A 13,931-nucleotide genomic window follows, 5' to 3' on the forward strand; every position below is an offset into this window, starting at 1 on the left:
GGCTCATTTTATAGAACAGGACTTCATTGATCTGAAATTTAAACTACTAGTGTCATTTAAAGGCTGAAATTGGACCAACTAAATATTAAAATTGAGGAAAATAAGTTGAAATCCACCGTATGGAAAGATTTGTATTCTATTCTTTGTACTGATACAATCTTTTACCGTCAGGGAAACCCTCATTCAACAATTTCTCATTTTAAAATTTCATAACATCCTTCGTCTTTCATTTCTGGGCATGTGTGGCAATCAGTGAAAATAGTGAACTGGTCTAAATATATACAAAACTTTGCAATAGGAAATGTAAATATATACAAAACTGTGTCAGTTAAAAAACAAGCTAAACATTGAGCTCAAGGCACGGCCAACAGGCCTGGTCCCCGCTCTAAACGGTGGCTGGACGCGAAAAACCCGAGTTTTGTCCCCTGTACCCTTTTCCTTAATCCTCCTCCGGAAATTCGCTGCAGGCTACGCAACTTAATGACTTATGTCCATCTCCATTATTCCATTCCTCAGTAGTGTTCCTCACTCACCGCCTCGATGCTCAGCAAAGGTTCGACGAGCACCCTATGTTTGGGGGTGGTTTAACTTGGCTGTATCAGACCCTCATACGAGGCTATGAGGGTGGGACTTGTCCCAGAGGATGACGCTGGTCTGAAAAATAACGTGGCCAAGACGCAGAAGGGGGGGGGGGTCTAAATATCTTAGGATGAGTATGAAACTCTTCCTCTCTCTCTGTCTCTCTTATTCTCTCTCTCTCTCTCTCTCTCTCTCTCTCTCTCTCTCTCTCTCTCTCTCTCTCTCTCTCTCTCTCTCTCTCTCTCTCTCTCTCTCTCTCTCATCTCTCGCACTAGTCTGAGATGTTGCTTCTGAAGATTCTTCATTAGAAACTATTTCCAACGGTGGTCCAGTCTGTAAATCCTCAACTGCACTAGTCTGAGATGTTAAAGTTAATGTTGGTTCAACTTGCTCCTTGGTATCCTTGGTAAGGTAATCAACACATCCAATGCATGTACATTGAGGGGAAAATCTCCGCACCATCCATGTTTGGAACAGCACAAGTCTGACCCCGCCGGATTGCGTTCTGCCTATGTTGTTCCATCTTCAAGGTAGATTTTTTCTTTGCGTAAAACATCCTTTTGACACCGTCCGTCTTTTCTCCTGGTAATGGAGAGACAACACACGCTACCTAAAAAGTAAAAAAGAAAAAATTACAGTAAGAAAAGTGACAAAAAGTCCCAATGTAGTGGCTTGCCCGTCCAGAAGAAAACACAATAAAATTTTTATAAATCAAAAATAGCTTCGTACATAATTGCGAAGAGCTGATCAATTTACCCCTCCCCCCTAATGCTTAACTATGTGGCCCAGACTATATTATATCCATGAATTTCAGATATAGCAGAAAATAAAGAATGCAATGGCACTATTTTATTTGTAGGCTATATTATGAAAATTCATGAATATATATAATTTGGGCTATCATTCTGAAGTTAATAAATTAAGTTTAGCGCTGTTAGGAAGTATATGCGTAAGTATGTGAATTAGAATTTTCTTTTATCTTATTTTCAATTTAGTGAATTAATTGTACGCTTATTAGGAACGTTGAAAAATGATACCATTTTCTCTTATTTTGGGTAATAAACAAAGATCAAAAATAACAATTCTTACTTCATTATATGCAGAATAATTGTAGTTAACATATTTCAACTGCAGCTTCACTATACTTTACCCTCCCCCTCATGCACAAATAAATAGCCCGAATAATATATTCCCGGTTTGTCTTCTGGTTCTCGATTTCCCCAGAGTCGATTCAATTTACTCATAAAAAAGAGTGATGTTAAAACACAAGTCAAAATATAAATAGGAGCAAACTGAGAGGAAATATTCATTGATTTGCTTGCTCCCCCTCTCATAAAAAGGCAAAGTTCTAAGTCACAGAAAAAAAAAAATCATGTTTGCTACAATACCTCTGTTGTTGCCCCAAGCAAAAAAAAAGAAGAGAAAAGCTTCTTAAAGGAAACAAAAAAAAAAGTGTACATATTACAAGACGGCTAAGAATTAGACGAAAATGTATGCTATATAAAACCGACTAAAAATGCAAGCAGTTACACACAAAGTGGTATATTTCTTCATCGCTGTTATAAACTGAACTGTGCGAATATGCTAAATTTCAACCTTTATATACCATTTACTATCAACAGAATTAATTTTAAGTCACGTGCATGAATTAGTTATGCTTCAGGTTCAAAGAAATGTTTAAACATACGTGACTTCATTTTTCTTTAATTAGATAAATTAATTTTTCCTTTCCTGGTTTTTCAAGTTATAAACTTTAATTTCGAAATGCTGGCTTTAGTAAAAATAAAAGAAAACATAAAACCACATGGTTTTGCTTAGAAACAAGCTAGTAGCAACAAAACCGGCTTTTTTTGTTTTGAATTTAGTTGATAAAAAAAGCAAAACATTATTCCATTGAAATTTTTCAGTTCTGGATCTTTTACACAAGGTATCCCATGGCAAATATATTTGAAAACATGTCTTTCGTCAAGACAATCCTTTTCTACGCATGACTAGGAATTATAATACAAGAAGAAGGCCCATTCACAATGAGATTTTACTAGATTTAGCTGCCACTAATTTGAGCAATCAGGATTTTTCGTAGAACTGTCTCAGAATGGATGTTTTAGGGTTTTAGCTTTCATCGATTGGCCGTGTCGTTCGTCTAAGGTGATCATGTCTACAATTTCGTTCAAACTAACATCTCTGGACTAACTTCTCAATTTGATTTTCAAAGTAAGGAAAAATTAGGAAAGAAGAAAGAGAAACAATTCTCTCAGTAAGCTTCATAAAGGAATCTATCCAAGAGTATATCTCAGAAACAAAATAAAGGACATGGGTATGTTTTATGTAACCGTAGAATTTTCTTACGTTTTAAAAGGAAAGGAAATATTGGAAATTTGGTTACTTATCTTTGAAAAGTGAACATATTGTTACTTCCCAATACTTCCTTAAGAAACAATTTTCGGCAAAAGGTTTCAATTAGTTTAGAGGTCAATTCATTACAGTCTATATCAATAAGTCAAATTACAAATGAAATAAATCGACACCCACACTTGGAAAAGAAACATATTTGGGTCTCACACAGAACTTTTCGAATCCCAGCAGCTTCTTCGGAATGTCGTCTCCTTCCTTCAAGTTGTTGGATAAATTCACTGACGCAGCCTGAAAAAATCGACAATGCATTGATTATGTCTACTATTTTTACTTACATTCTTTTGTTTTTCTCTAAGAAAATGAGACTCCTCCTCCTCTTCACGTTTTCCTATGACAGAAAAATCCCTGTTTTGATGTAATAGCAGCCAGAATCAATTTTGCTCAAAACTCACCTTCGTTTGCTCTTACAAAAAACCCCTGGAATTTACGTAAATGTAGAAATATTACTTCAGGAGAATATTAATTATTATTTTACCAATAGGTAAGACTCAGCCTGACCTTGCTACAAGTGAAGTAGAAAATACGAGTCTTCCCCTTTGTCAATCACCCGCATCCTCTAAGGAAGCTACTGAGAGTGGACCTGAAAACATAAAAGACGTGACAACACGAGAGGTTCAATCCCCGAAGAGTGCAAGCGAAGCAGTTGATAATGATCCAAATAGTAAGATGACAGTTTATTATACTATCGTGCCGAAAAGGGAAAGGAACTCTAGTATTCTCGTAACAATTAAGAATATAGCTAAAATAAAATTTTAAAGATTTTACGCGTAGGGGTTTTTCTTCAAAGATCTAAGAATGAAAAATCTATAAATTCTTTGACTTCGTCCTCTAGTGTAAGTGTCAATATTCAAAAAATTGGCGTTCCTTGCTTTAATTAGTGTACTAATCATGACCTTCTGCTACGAAACAAACACCACTTAAAGAATTTTTCGTCCTATTTAGTTGCAGCCGCACCTACATTTTCATCCCTATTAGTCGCGTCATCTACGTTTGCAAATCTGTGGCGTTCTGGGATCCTAGGGAAGCCACCAGAAGACTCTGTGGGCCTGGCTCCCAGAACTAAGCGTAGATAAGGAGATGTAAAGGAGGAAAACGAAATAAACGCTTCAAAGTCGGAGTCTGTATCTCAGAGGACAGATCTAGTCATAAATGCATAAATAGAGCAAGGACTCTTATATAGTTAACTCCAAACCACATTATGAAATTTCAGCAACTCTGCGACCATGTTATAGAGGCCTCCAGTGCTTCCTCCAGTTCATGTAAAGCCGAAACCGAAGACGAAACTATCAAACATTTTACTCTGTCCCTCCCGCTTACTGAACAACAAAATGGACGAATTTGAAGTCCTGATGAAACAAATTTACTGTTCCATAGCAGCAGTGACTGAATATTGGGACGTTACTGAATAAACTGGTCGTGTTAAAGGTTATGTGAGCTTTTCCAACACAAAGCGAGATTGTGGTTGAGTGCCGTGGAGGAGGTGTCGACTTATATTTCTGAGAAGACATTCTCGCAAGCTATTAAGTGAGCCTACTGATTCCTGTTGGGAAGAGGTTTCTCCCGAGCACAAATATTGTCAAGAAATTTCTCCTGTATCATCCAAGCGGTGGTGTATTATTCAAAGAGTGGAAAGAACAGGAATGATTCCATTTAGTATCTACAAACTTTTATAGACAATATTCGTAGTCAGTATGTAACTCCAGTTTTAATTATTGCCGAAGACTTCAATCGAACAAATGAGCTGTGGAAGCCGAATATGCTTGATTTGAAACAAGTAGTGACGATTCCGAATCGCAAGGGTGGGAACATACTCAACGTAATTTTCACAAACCTTTCCAACCATTACCTACCACCACGTTCACTAGGTCCATTACAAAACTCTGACAACTTTTTATTTACTGGAAAGGCAAAGGCAACTTTCCAAAAGCTATGAAAACTAAAGTGAAGATCTGACCTTTGACCAGGGAAATTATATATGTTCCTTCGGATGCTGGATCGGAACCTTTGACTTTAGTGAGATTTCCTTGATACCAAACATTGACCTCAAAGCGAAGACTTGAAATCTGTTCTTCTACACAAATATCACGAACAAAGTGAGTGACTGTGACAAGCCTTAGATAAATCAAGACGTTAAAGTGCTAATCAAGACCCGATGTCAACTCAACACGAGCGGAGGAGTTGCATCAGCAAAAAATCTGCGAAATCATGATGTGAAAGTAAACAGGTGTTAAGAAAGCATATCTTTGCGATGAAGTGACTCTACGGCACTCTGAAGTCAAAGGTTTGTCTGGAAAACTCATTAATAGTGTCCTGAAGATACAGAAAGACGATGGGACTTTAGTGTTGCAAACTGAAGTAAATCTGTTTTTCGCAGCGGGATGTTCTACTGGCCCGTCATTCACTGAAGAAGATATTGGAAACCTCTAGTCCGACTTTCTTGACAAACAAATTGTAAAAATATCCAAATACACGGCTTTCAAAGAACTTGAAAAGCTAAAAGCAACTGTGCTTCGTATCGAGGTAAGTTGCCCGTCAAGTTACTCATCGAATATACAGTATTCTTGCCAAAACCTTTGGCATTTATTATCAACCTATGCTTCAGAGAACAAAAGTTTCCACGAGCCTGGAAGAAAGCTTACATGTGTGTTATTCCTAAGGTAAAATACCCCAAATCCTGTGATGAGCTGCGATCCATTTGAATAACCCCCAATTTAGTCAAAGTGACCGAGTCGTTCGCGTATCGTCGACTTTTGTTGCAAATAAGCCCTGTCAACGACTTTTCAACTATGCAGTATTTCTTGCCAAAACCTGTGGCGTTCATTATCAACCTATGCTTCAGAAAACAAAAGTTCCCACGAGCCTGGAAGAAAGCTTACATGTGCGTTATTCCTAAGGTAAAATACCCCAAATCCTGTGATGAGCTCCGACCCATTTCAGTAACCCCCAATTAAGTCAAAGTGACCGAGTCGTTCTTGTATCATCGACTTTTGTCGCAAATAAGCCCTTTCCTCGACTCTACCAATAAGTGTGTCTTAAAGGCAGAAGTACAAATCACTATTTAGAGCGGCTCTACTATCTAATTAGTGAATGGCTTGACAAAAAAAGAGAAGGGTTTATCGAAAAAAAATATAGACAAAAAGTTATTGCTACTTCCCCTAAAAAGCAAAGCTTGTCTGTGGCGGAGGTAGAGAAAACAAATCTTTAAAACAAAAAGAACACTTTGCCACCGACACCACAAACACCACCACACTAAACAATAAATACAAAAGAATATCGTATATTATACTTCTTCTTCGGGAACATCATATCAAAAAAACCCCCACAATAAAAAAATAAATCAATTAAAACTCATAATCAGCAAAAAGCAGTTCCTTAATGGTCTTTCTAAATATGTTGGAGTCTCCAATATTCTTAATATCACTATTTAAACTATTCCGTTTCTGGTTACCTCTATAAAAAGCTGAAAAACATGAACGGGAAGAAATACCTCAAGTCAACACATAAAAGTCAACACTATCTCTTGTATCATGAGAATGAACAGTAGACCTAATGGACAATAAATCACCAAAAACACGAGGCTGAATATCCTGCTGCTGTCCAAAAATAAACCACAATGCGTAGAATTCGCAAGGGCCTGCAGCCTTACTGCATGATTTTGTCGAATTCTTGTTGCTGTTAGGATAGAAGAAAAGTAGAGAGCCAAATACTCGAACATTAAATGATTTACGGGTATATTGAAGAAAAATAAAGTTGGCGAAGGACAGAGGTACCATAGTTATCTGGTTCTGGCGGACTATCACAAAGGAGTTCGATTTAATGTGCCACATCACAGCTTTGGCAAACCTTAAACGAATTGGTGCTAAAAAGACCATTCTACTACTGTTAGTAGACTTCCTGAGACGTTGAGATCAGTGCGTCTATGCACTTTTTCCCGGAGATCTTGACTCTGAAGGGGTGGTAATCCCGTATGGTGCTCTACAAGGATCTAAACTTGCTACCTCCTTGGTTTTAGCCATCACTATTGTATATTTGATAACACTGACGAAAGATTCGAATTTCTGATTTGTCAGCTTTGCTGTAATACAAGCTCATTCAAAGGTCTCAAGTAATTTCTAAGTTCAATAGTGATCTAAAAGACAAATTCAAAGATCAGTGCACCTCAAATGGACTTCAGATTAATAAGACCAAAGTAATGCGCTTCAATCATCTAAAATGAGAAGTTGGTTGCCCTGACCCCCGGTGCCCTGCCACTTCGATTGCAGCTGTCCTTCGTGTGATGTTCAGTAGCGATTGCTCATTTAGCCTACACGTTACGAACCTTGTAAGAAAGAGCAACTATGCACTGAGGTCCATACTCATGTAACTACATTGCATCAATCCAGACCACAACTGTATAACATCGATTATCTCAACGACATTTTTGAAACAGTGCACAAAAGAGCATTATAAACCATCTTAGGAACCAAGTATCTCACTTACGAATCTGTCCCCGCAGCTCGACGAATCCCAACCCTTAATGAAGACATGTACCATCTGATGTGTAAGTTTAGACATCCCGTGCCTTTAACACCGTTCCTGAATACCCTTCGCCGCTGCAGTCAGCCCAAACACACGCCACAAGAACAAGCTTGAACCAGTGCACCGCAGAACTGATCCTTTCAGCAATTTATTTTTTTGCTACTGTCGTAGATCGTACTTAATGCTTAATATATTGTAAAGGGTAACATAGGCTAGTTGCGGCACTAGCCGTAACTACAATAGCTATTTTTATAAAATGATTCTTTATAAAGGCTGTAGTTTTTACCTGAATAACGCTTCAATTTGGTAAAACATGCTTCACATTAGGTAATCCTTTGACCGAAGATTCTGACTGGTTTCGCCCTAGTCATGGTTTACTTCTCCCACAGCTTAAAAAGTAAATACGCCTCAGAAATGCGACCAGGGGGTAAAGACATGCTAAACGGATCTTCTCTATTTGCAAAACAGTGTGTATTACGCTCTTGCGTTTGATTAAATAAAAAAAAAAACAAGTTTTTTAACTGAGAGTAAGGAGCGACATTAAAACTTAAAACGAACAAAAATTACTTTGTATATGAAAGGGGCTGTTCCCTCCTCAACGTCCTGCTCTTTACGCTAAAGTTTGACTCTTTCTCTAAACTCTACTTTTCGAAACAGTAAAAAACTTTAGCGTAAAGAGCGGGGCGTTGAGGAGGGAACCTCCCTTTTCATATACGGAGTAATTCTGTTTGTTTTAAGTTTGAATGTCGCTCCTTACTTTCAGTTGAAAAAGAGTTGTTTTTTTATTTAATTTCTGAACGTTTTTGAATTAATGCATCTTTTGATTTTGGCTCTCCCCACATGAATAATTAAAACAAAATTTACATATTAATTTATTTTTTTGGCTAAATTTTTTTGGCAAAACTTCTCGTAGTTTTGATCGGACGTTTTGAGAAAAAAAGGAGTGGGGGAGAGGCGTAGTTACCCTCCAATTTTTTGGTTACTTAAAAAGGCAACTAGAACTTTTGATTTTATGAACTTTCTTATTAGTAAAAATATATGCAACTTACGAATCAGCCTCCATAACAAATTTCTAATTTTTTATGTTTTTATTACGTATATGAGGGGGTTTGCTCCCTCGGCAATACCTCGCTCTTTACGCTAAAGCTTAAATTTTGTCGCGATTCCTTAAGAATGACCCCTGTTACTCAAAGGTCATAGAATAAATAATTGAAATTAATAAAATTACTTTAGTGTAAAGAGAGAGGTATTAGGAGGAGTTGAACTCCTCATATGCGGAATAATTTCTGTTCGTTTTAAGTTTTTATGCCGTTCCTTATTTTCAGTTGAAGAAACTTTCTGAGATTTTTTTTTTCATTGGTCTTTAAAAAAATGCTAAAAAATCCTGCACCCCCTTCATGAAAATTCTCTTCCCCCAAGACCAATTTCTCCATGGAAAGTTCCCCCCATACCCCCTCCCTTAACCAAAAATAACCCTGAAAGTGTCTGTACACCTCCCAATAACCATTACTATGTGTAAACACTGGTCAAAGTTTGTAACTTACAGCCCCCTCCCACGAAAACTGTGGGGGATTATGTCGTCCTCAAACACATAGTTTTAGGTTTTTTGACTGTGCTGAAAAAATGGCTATATCAGAATTTTGATCCAGTGACTTTGGGAAAAAATAAGTGTGGGAGGGGGCCTAGGTGCCCTCTAGTTTTTTGGTCACTTAAAAGGGACACTAGAACCTTTAATTTTCGTCAGAATGAGCCCTCTTGCGACATTCTAGGACCACGGGTCGATACGATCACCCCTGAGAAAAAAAACAAAAAACAAATAAACACGCATCCATGATCTGTCTTGTGGCAAAAAGTACAAAATTCCACATTTTTGTAGATAGAAGCTTGAAACTTCTACCGTAGGGTTCTCTGATTTGCTGAATCTGGTGGTGTGATTTTCGTTGAGATTCTATGATTTTTAAGGGGTGTTTTCCCCTATTTTCTAAAATAAGATAAATTTTCTCAGGCTCGTAACTTTTAATAAGTAAGACTAAACTTTGTGAAACTTTGTTCTTAAAATCATCATTAAAATGCGATTCTTTTGATGTAACTATTGGTAACGAAATTCCGTTTTTTAGAGTTCCGGTTTCTATTGGGCCGAGTCGCTTCTTACTACAGTTCGTTACCACGAACTGTTTGAAAACGAAGAAATGATGGTATGGATTGGTATATTTGAATTTGATAAATCACAAATAGTCTAAAACTAATAATTAATATTTACAAAACTGCGGCAATTAAACGAAGAACAGAAATTGAAGTTAAAAGTATTTTTTTTCCTTGGTTAGTCTCGAGTGATTTAAGACATAAACAGTGATGCCATACTTAATACGCACAGAAACTTATTTCAGTTCCTTTTGATTACATAGAAAATTAATCGGGAATAATTTGTTCGTTCGCCATTTCAAAATCCAGCGACAGTAAAATAATTTCGTTTTGAAAATTGCTGATTTAATTTTTAAAATCAACTTTTTAGACTTTCGTATGCAATAAGTTTTCATCAGTAATTCTTTCTTATTAATTTCCTCTGTTTTCTTTCTAATAACTGAAAAATAGATTACCGAAATGAAGTTTCAATTTTTACTATTTATTTAGCAAATTGCAAATGACATTCTAGCCATTTTAGTTTTTGAAGGTTGTCAACAACATGCTTCTTTATGTTAATTTTTTTTTTAAGTTTCATTTCATCGCTCATACTGTTTTCTGCTCGTCCTGTTTAAACCACTATGACACCTCATTTCTGCTCTTCTAACTCTTAAATTTGCTCTTTACCTTTCGTGGAAAAGCTTTGTCTTTGTAGCGTTGAGGTTGTTTCTCAAATATATTTATTATTTCTTCTATTTCTTATTGCTTTAATTTCTACTTGCAGTTTTTTCCAACTATAGACCCCTCTCCCAAGAACCTGAAGTCTCTCCTTTTCTTTGCGTTTCCTTATGACATAGAAAACTATGGTTAGATACATCAGCAACCATAATCAAATAGATTTTGTCACCACAGGCGTTTAATACCAATTTGGTTATAAATTATATTGGATTCAAACTAGCAAGAATTCACTTTCTTGTGCTTTTTTTGCTGTTAGAAAAACAGTTCTACAGTTTATGTAAATCCAGAAATATTTTTTAGAAGAAGAAGAAGTAATATTTTTTTTTCGTAGGTAGGACTCCGCCTGATTTCATAGCAAGTGAATTAGAGGACACGAGTCTTCCCCTTTGTGAATCACCTGAACCCGCTAAAGTACCTACTAAGAGTGAATATGAAGTCGTAGAAAACGTGAAAATATGCGATGGTCAACTCCCCCCCAACAGTGTAAGCAAAGTAGCGGATAATAACCCAGATAGTAAGATCACAGTTTAATGTACTATTGAATAGGAAAAGGAACACTAGCATTCTCTTAACAATGAAGAAGAACTAAAATAGAAATTTGAAGCCTCTTACGACTAGGGCTTTTCCTTCAAAGATTTAAATATGAAAAATCCCTAAATGCTGAAGTTTGCAACTGAATAATGCTTTAATTTAATGAATACGATCGACAGCATCAGATTATGTGGTACTTAAGCCAGAAATATCGTTGGTCTTGTCCTAGTCATGGCTTATTTATCCTAACTGCCTCCTCCCTTTAAAGTAAATACGCCTCGGAAATGCGATCAGAAATTAAGGCTTACTAGAGCCTTTATTATTTGCAAAGGAATATGAGGTTTGGCTAAAAAATAACCGGACTGATTTATATTTAACTTCATTTAAATCGGCCTAACCTCTTCAATATGCGCACCTCCTTGAGTCTTAAACCATACATACAAATGTTCTATTGTTAGAAGCAATGCTACATATCGTATTCATGTATGATCATCATCATCTTGGTCTGTTTTTTCTTCACTGCACCTATAGACTCAAAATTTGTTCATTTCAACGTGCTTTTGACCCTAGGGAACAAAAAAGTCACATGGAGTAAGGTCAAACGAGTAGATTGTGTACTCTAATAAAGCAATGTCATGTTTTGTCAAAAACATCGTAGCCGACGGTGCCGTGTGCAACGGTGTATTGTCTTGATGGGGAACCCGCGAGCTATTTTTCCCTATGTCAGACTTTTTTCTGCGCTTGCGTTCACGAAGAGTGTTCAAAACCTCTGTCTGTAAATACCAGTTTGAACGAGGATAAATCCTTTTATTAGACAGTAAAAAAACAAACAAATAAATCAAAACATTTTGATACTTCGATCGCATATACATGAATTGTAATCAGCAGATGGCGATGACCTTAAAATTGCTGATTTCAATGATTGATAATAGCCCAAAGTTAGGCTAAATAACTTATCATTTTGAGGGGTGAAAAATTATGGAAAATTCTTTATAAATTATCCAAGAAAATCGCAAAGTACTTATACTACTACTACTAATATGGTGCTGGTACAGCTAAGGGTGTGATGGTGAATTTGTAAGATAATATAGAAGGAAAAGCTGAATTAAATCAAAATGCACTATGTGTATGTAGGTGTTCAAAAGGACGTTTTTCGGGAATGGCTCTACTACTTCCACTACTGCTAACTCAACTTTCACTTCTGTTGCAACTAATACTAAGGTTAAAAGTTTTAAGGTGAACATTTTAGTAAATATTTAGGAGGAATTTGAACTAAATTAAAACACACCAGGGGCATATAGGTGTCGGCAGTATCACAGCAACGGCTTATTAGTAAGGTTAAACTTCCAGGGTTGAAAAGAAGGGATGTTCAATTAACCAGCAGGCAAAATGTGCAGACTACTGCTACTACTAGTACTAATCCTACTATTGTTAGTACTACTGCTGTACTTACTACTAATACTACTTGTAATAATCCTTCTGCTACTACTGTGACTACTGCTACAACTAAGGCTAAGGGTATGAAGATGAAAATTTCAGGGAATATTTAGGGTGAGGTTGAGCTGAATCAAAACACACTTTTTTCATAAAGGTGGTCAAATGGACGTATCAACAATATCTTTGGAACGTCAACGAATAACTTACAGGGCTTGTTGTAGGGGATGTTAAACTAACTAAAAGGCAATATTTATATGCTACTGCTACTATTGTTACTGCTACTATTATTTCTACTGCTATTGCTAATACCAATGCTAGAGTTATGGAAGTGAAAATGTCAGGGAATGCTGAGACAGTGTTAAACTAAATCAAGACACACTATTTGTATACAGGCAGTCAAAAGGACGCATTAGCAATGTCCCAGAAACTGTTTGCAGAAATAATTTGAATCTTTCTGTGTGTGTAGAGGGGGTTGTTGAAAAACAACCTGGTACTGTGTGCATTATGCAACTAATATTGATACTGCCACTATAACTATTGCTGAATAGGGGAATGTTGACCTTAATCAAACATACTATGAACACGCCAAAAAAGCGTATATGATTGTCAAAAAATCGTATAAGCAGTATCTCAGGAACGGTTTATATTATTAAGTTGAAACTTTCAGGGTGTGTTTGGGCTGACTTCGAAATAACCAAAAGGCACTATTTTCATAGTGCTGCTGCTAATACTGCTACGATTACTACAACTCCCTGGCATTTGACCTGTAAACACGTCGGGTAAATTTTTGAAACCTGTTTTGGAAGTTATACTAATCCCAAATTCAGTCATTGACCAGTTTCGAGCTTTACAATCTGGATTATTTGTTTAACTTTTATGTCAAGGCCCATGAAATTCACATGCCCAGAGAGCAGACTTGTTGCCGCTGTTGGAACAGTGCAGTGCAGTCGGTGTCGACAGTGTTTTTCAAAACAATGTGGTGAGGGGTTATGTTTAAACTGCCAACGCCCCCATTCTCTGAATGATGACCCTGAATGACCTTTAGCACCACTTTTTCTACCCCCTGGCTGTAAACCACACTGTACACCCAGGTCTGCCACAAAATCAAAAACTCCATAATCGGTTTAAAAAAAAATCAAGCTTCCCAAGTCCCCCCCCCCCTTGTGCTGACTGTGTTAAATATATCGAATAGCTGGTTAATCTCCGAGCTGAATACAATTCACAGTTAGAGAAGAATGTTGAGGGAAGAAAAAAAGAAAGTTGACATATTTTTAATGATCAAAAAAAAGGATAATGATATTCTCCATGAACTTGATCTGGAAAAGTGAAGATATCAAGTCCCATAATTCCCATCGCCTTCTTATGGAAGATGAACTTTCAACTCTACAAAATAGTCAAGTAGCCCTAAAATCAAAAATCACCAAATGACAAGAAGACTTAAAAAAAACAAAACAATTATTACTACACTAAGGGATCGATTATCAAAGTTCATCAAGTCCAGCATTAACTGCAAAATATCCCAAGAGAGCTTACAAACATCTACTTGTAGTATGACTATGGATGACGTTCTCCAGTTCGTGAAGGGTTCAGTG

General features: G+C 36.7%; 1 protein-coding gene across 5 annotated transcripts in view; it reads left to right on the forward strand.

The window, feature by feature from the left end:
* LOC136039350 (double-stranded RNA-specific adenosine deaminase-like) overlaps nt 1-13,931 on the forward strand; it is a 62,255-nt gene that overhangs the window by 33,996 nt on the left and 14,328 nt on the right. For 2 of the 5 annotated variants that reach the window (XM_065723005.1, XM_065723006.1), the window contains exons 7-8: nt 3,476-3,655; nt 10,703-10,885. In XM_065723005.1, coding sequence (XP_065579077.1) covers nt 3,476-3,655; nt 10,703-10,885 — 363 coding nt within the window. The remainder of the gene's footprint in view (nt 1-3,475; nt 3,656-10,702; nt 10,886-13,931) is intronic. The other 3 variants (XM_065723008.1, XM_065723010.1, XM_065723009.1) reach the window with 2 other exon arrangements.

Source organism: Artemia franciscana, chromosome 19, assembly GCF_032884065.1.
Source record: "Artemia franciscana chromosome 19, ASM3288406v1, whole genome shotgun sequence".
NCBI lineage: Eukaryota > Metazoa > Arthropoda > Branchiopoda > Anostraca > Artemiidae > Artemia > Artemia franciscana.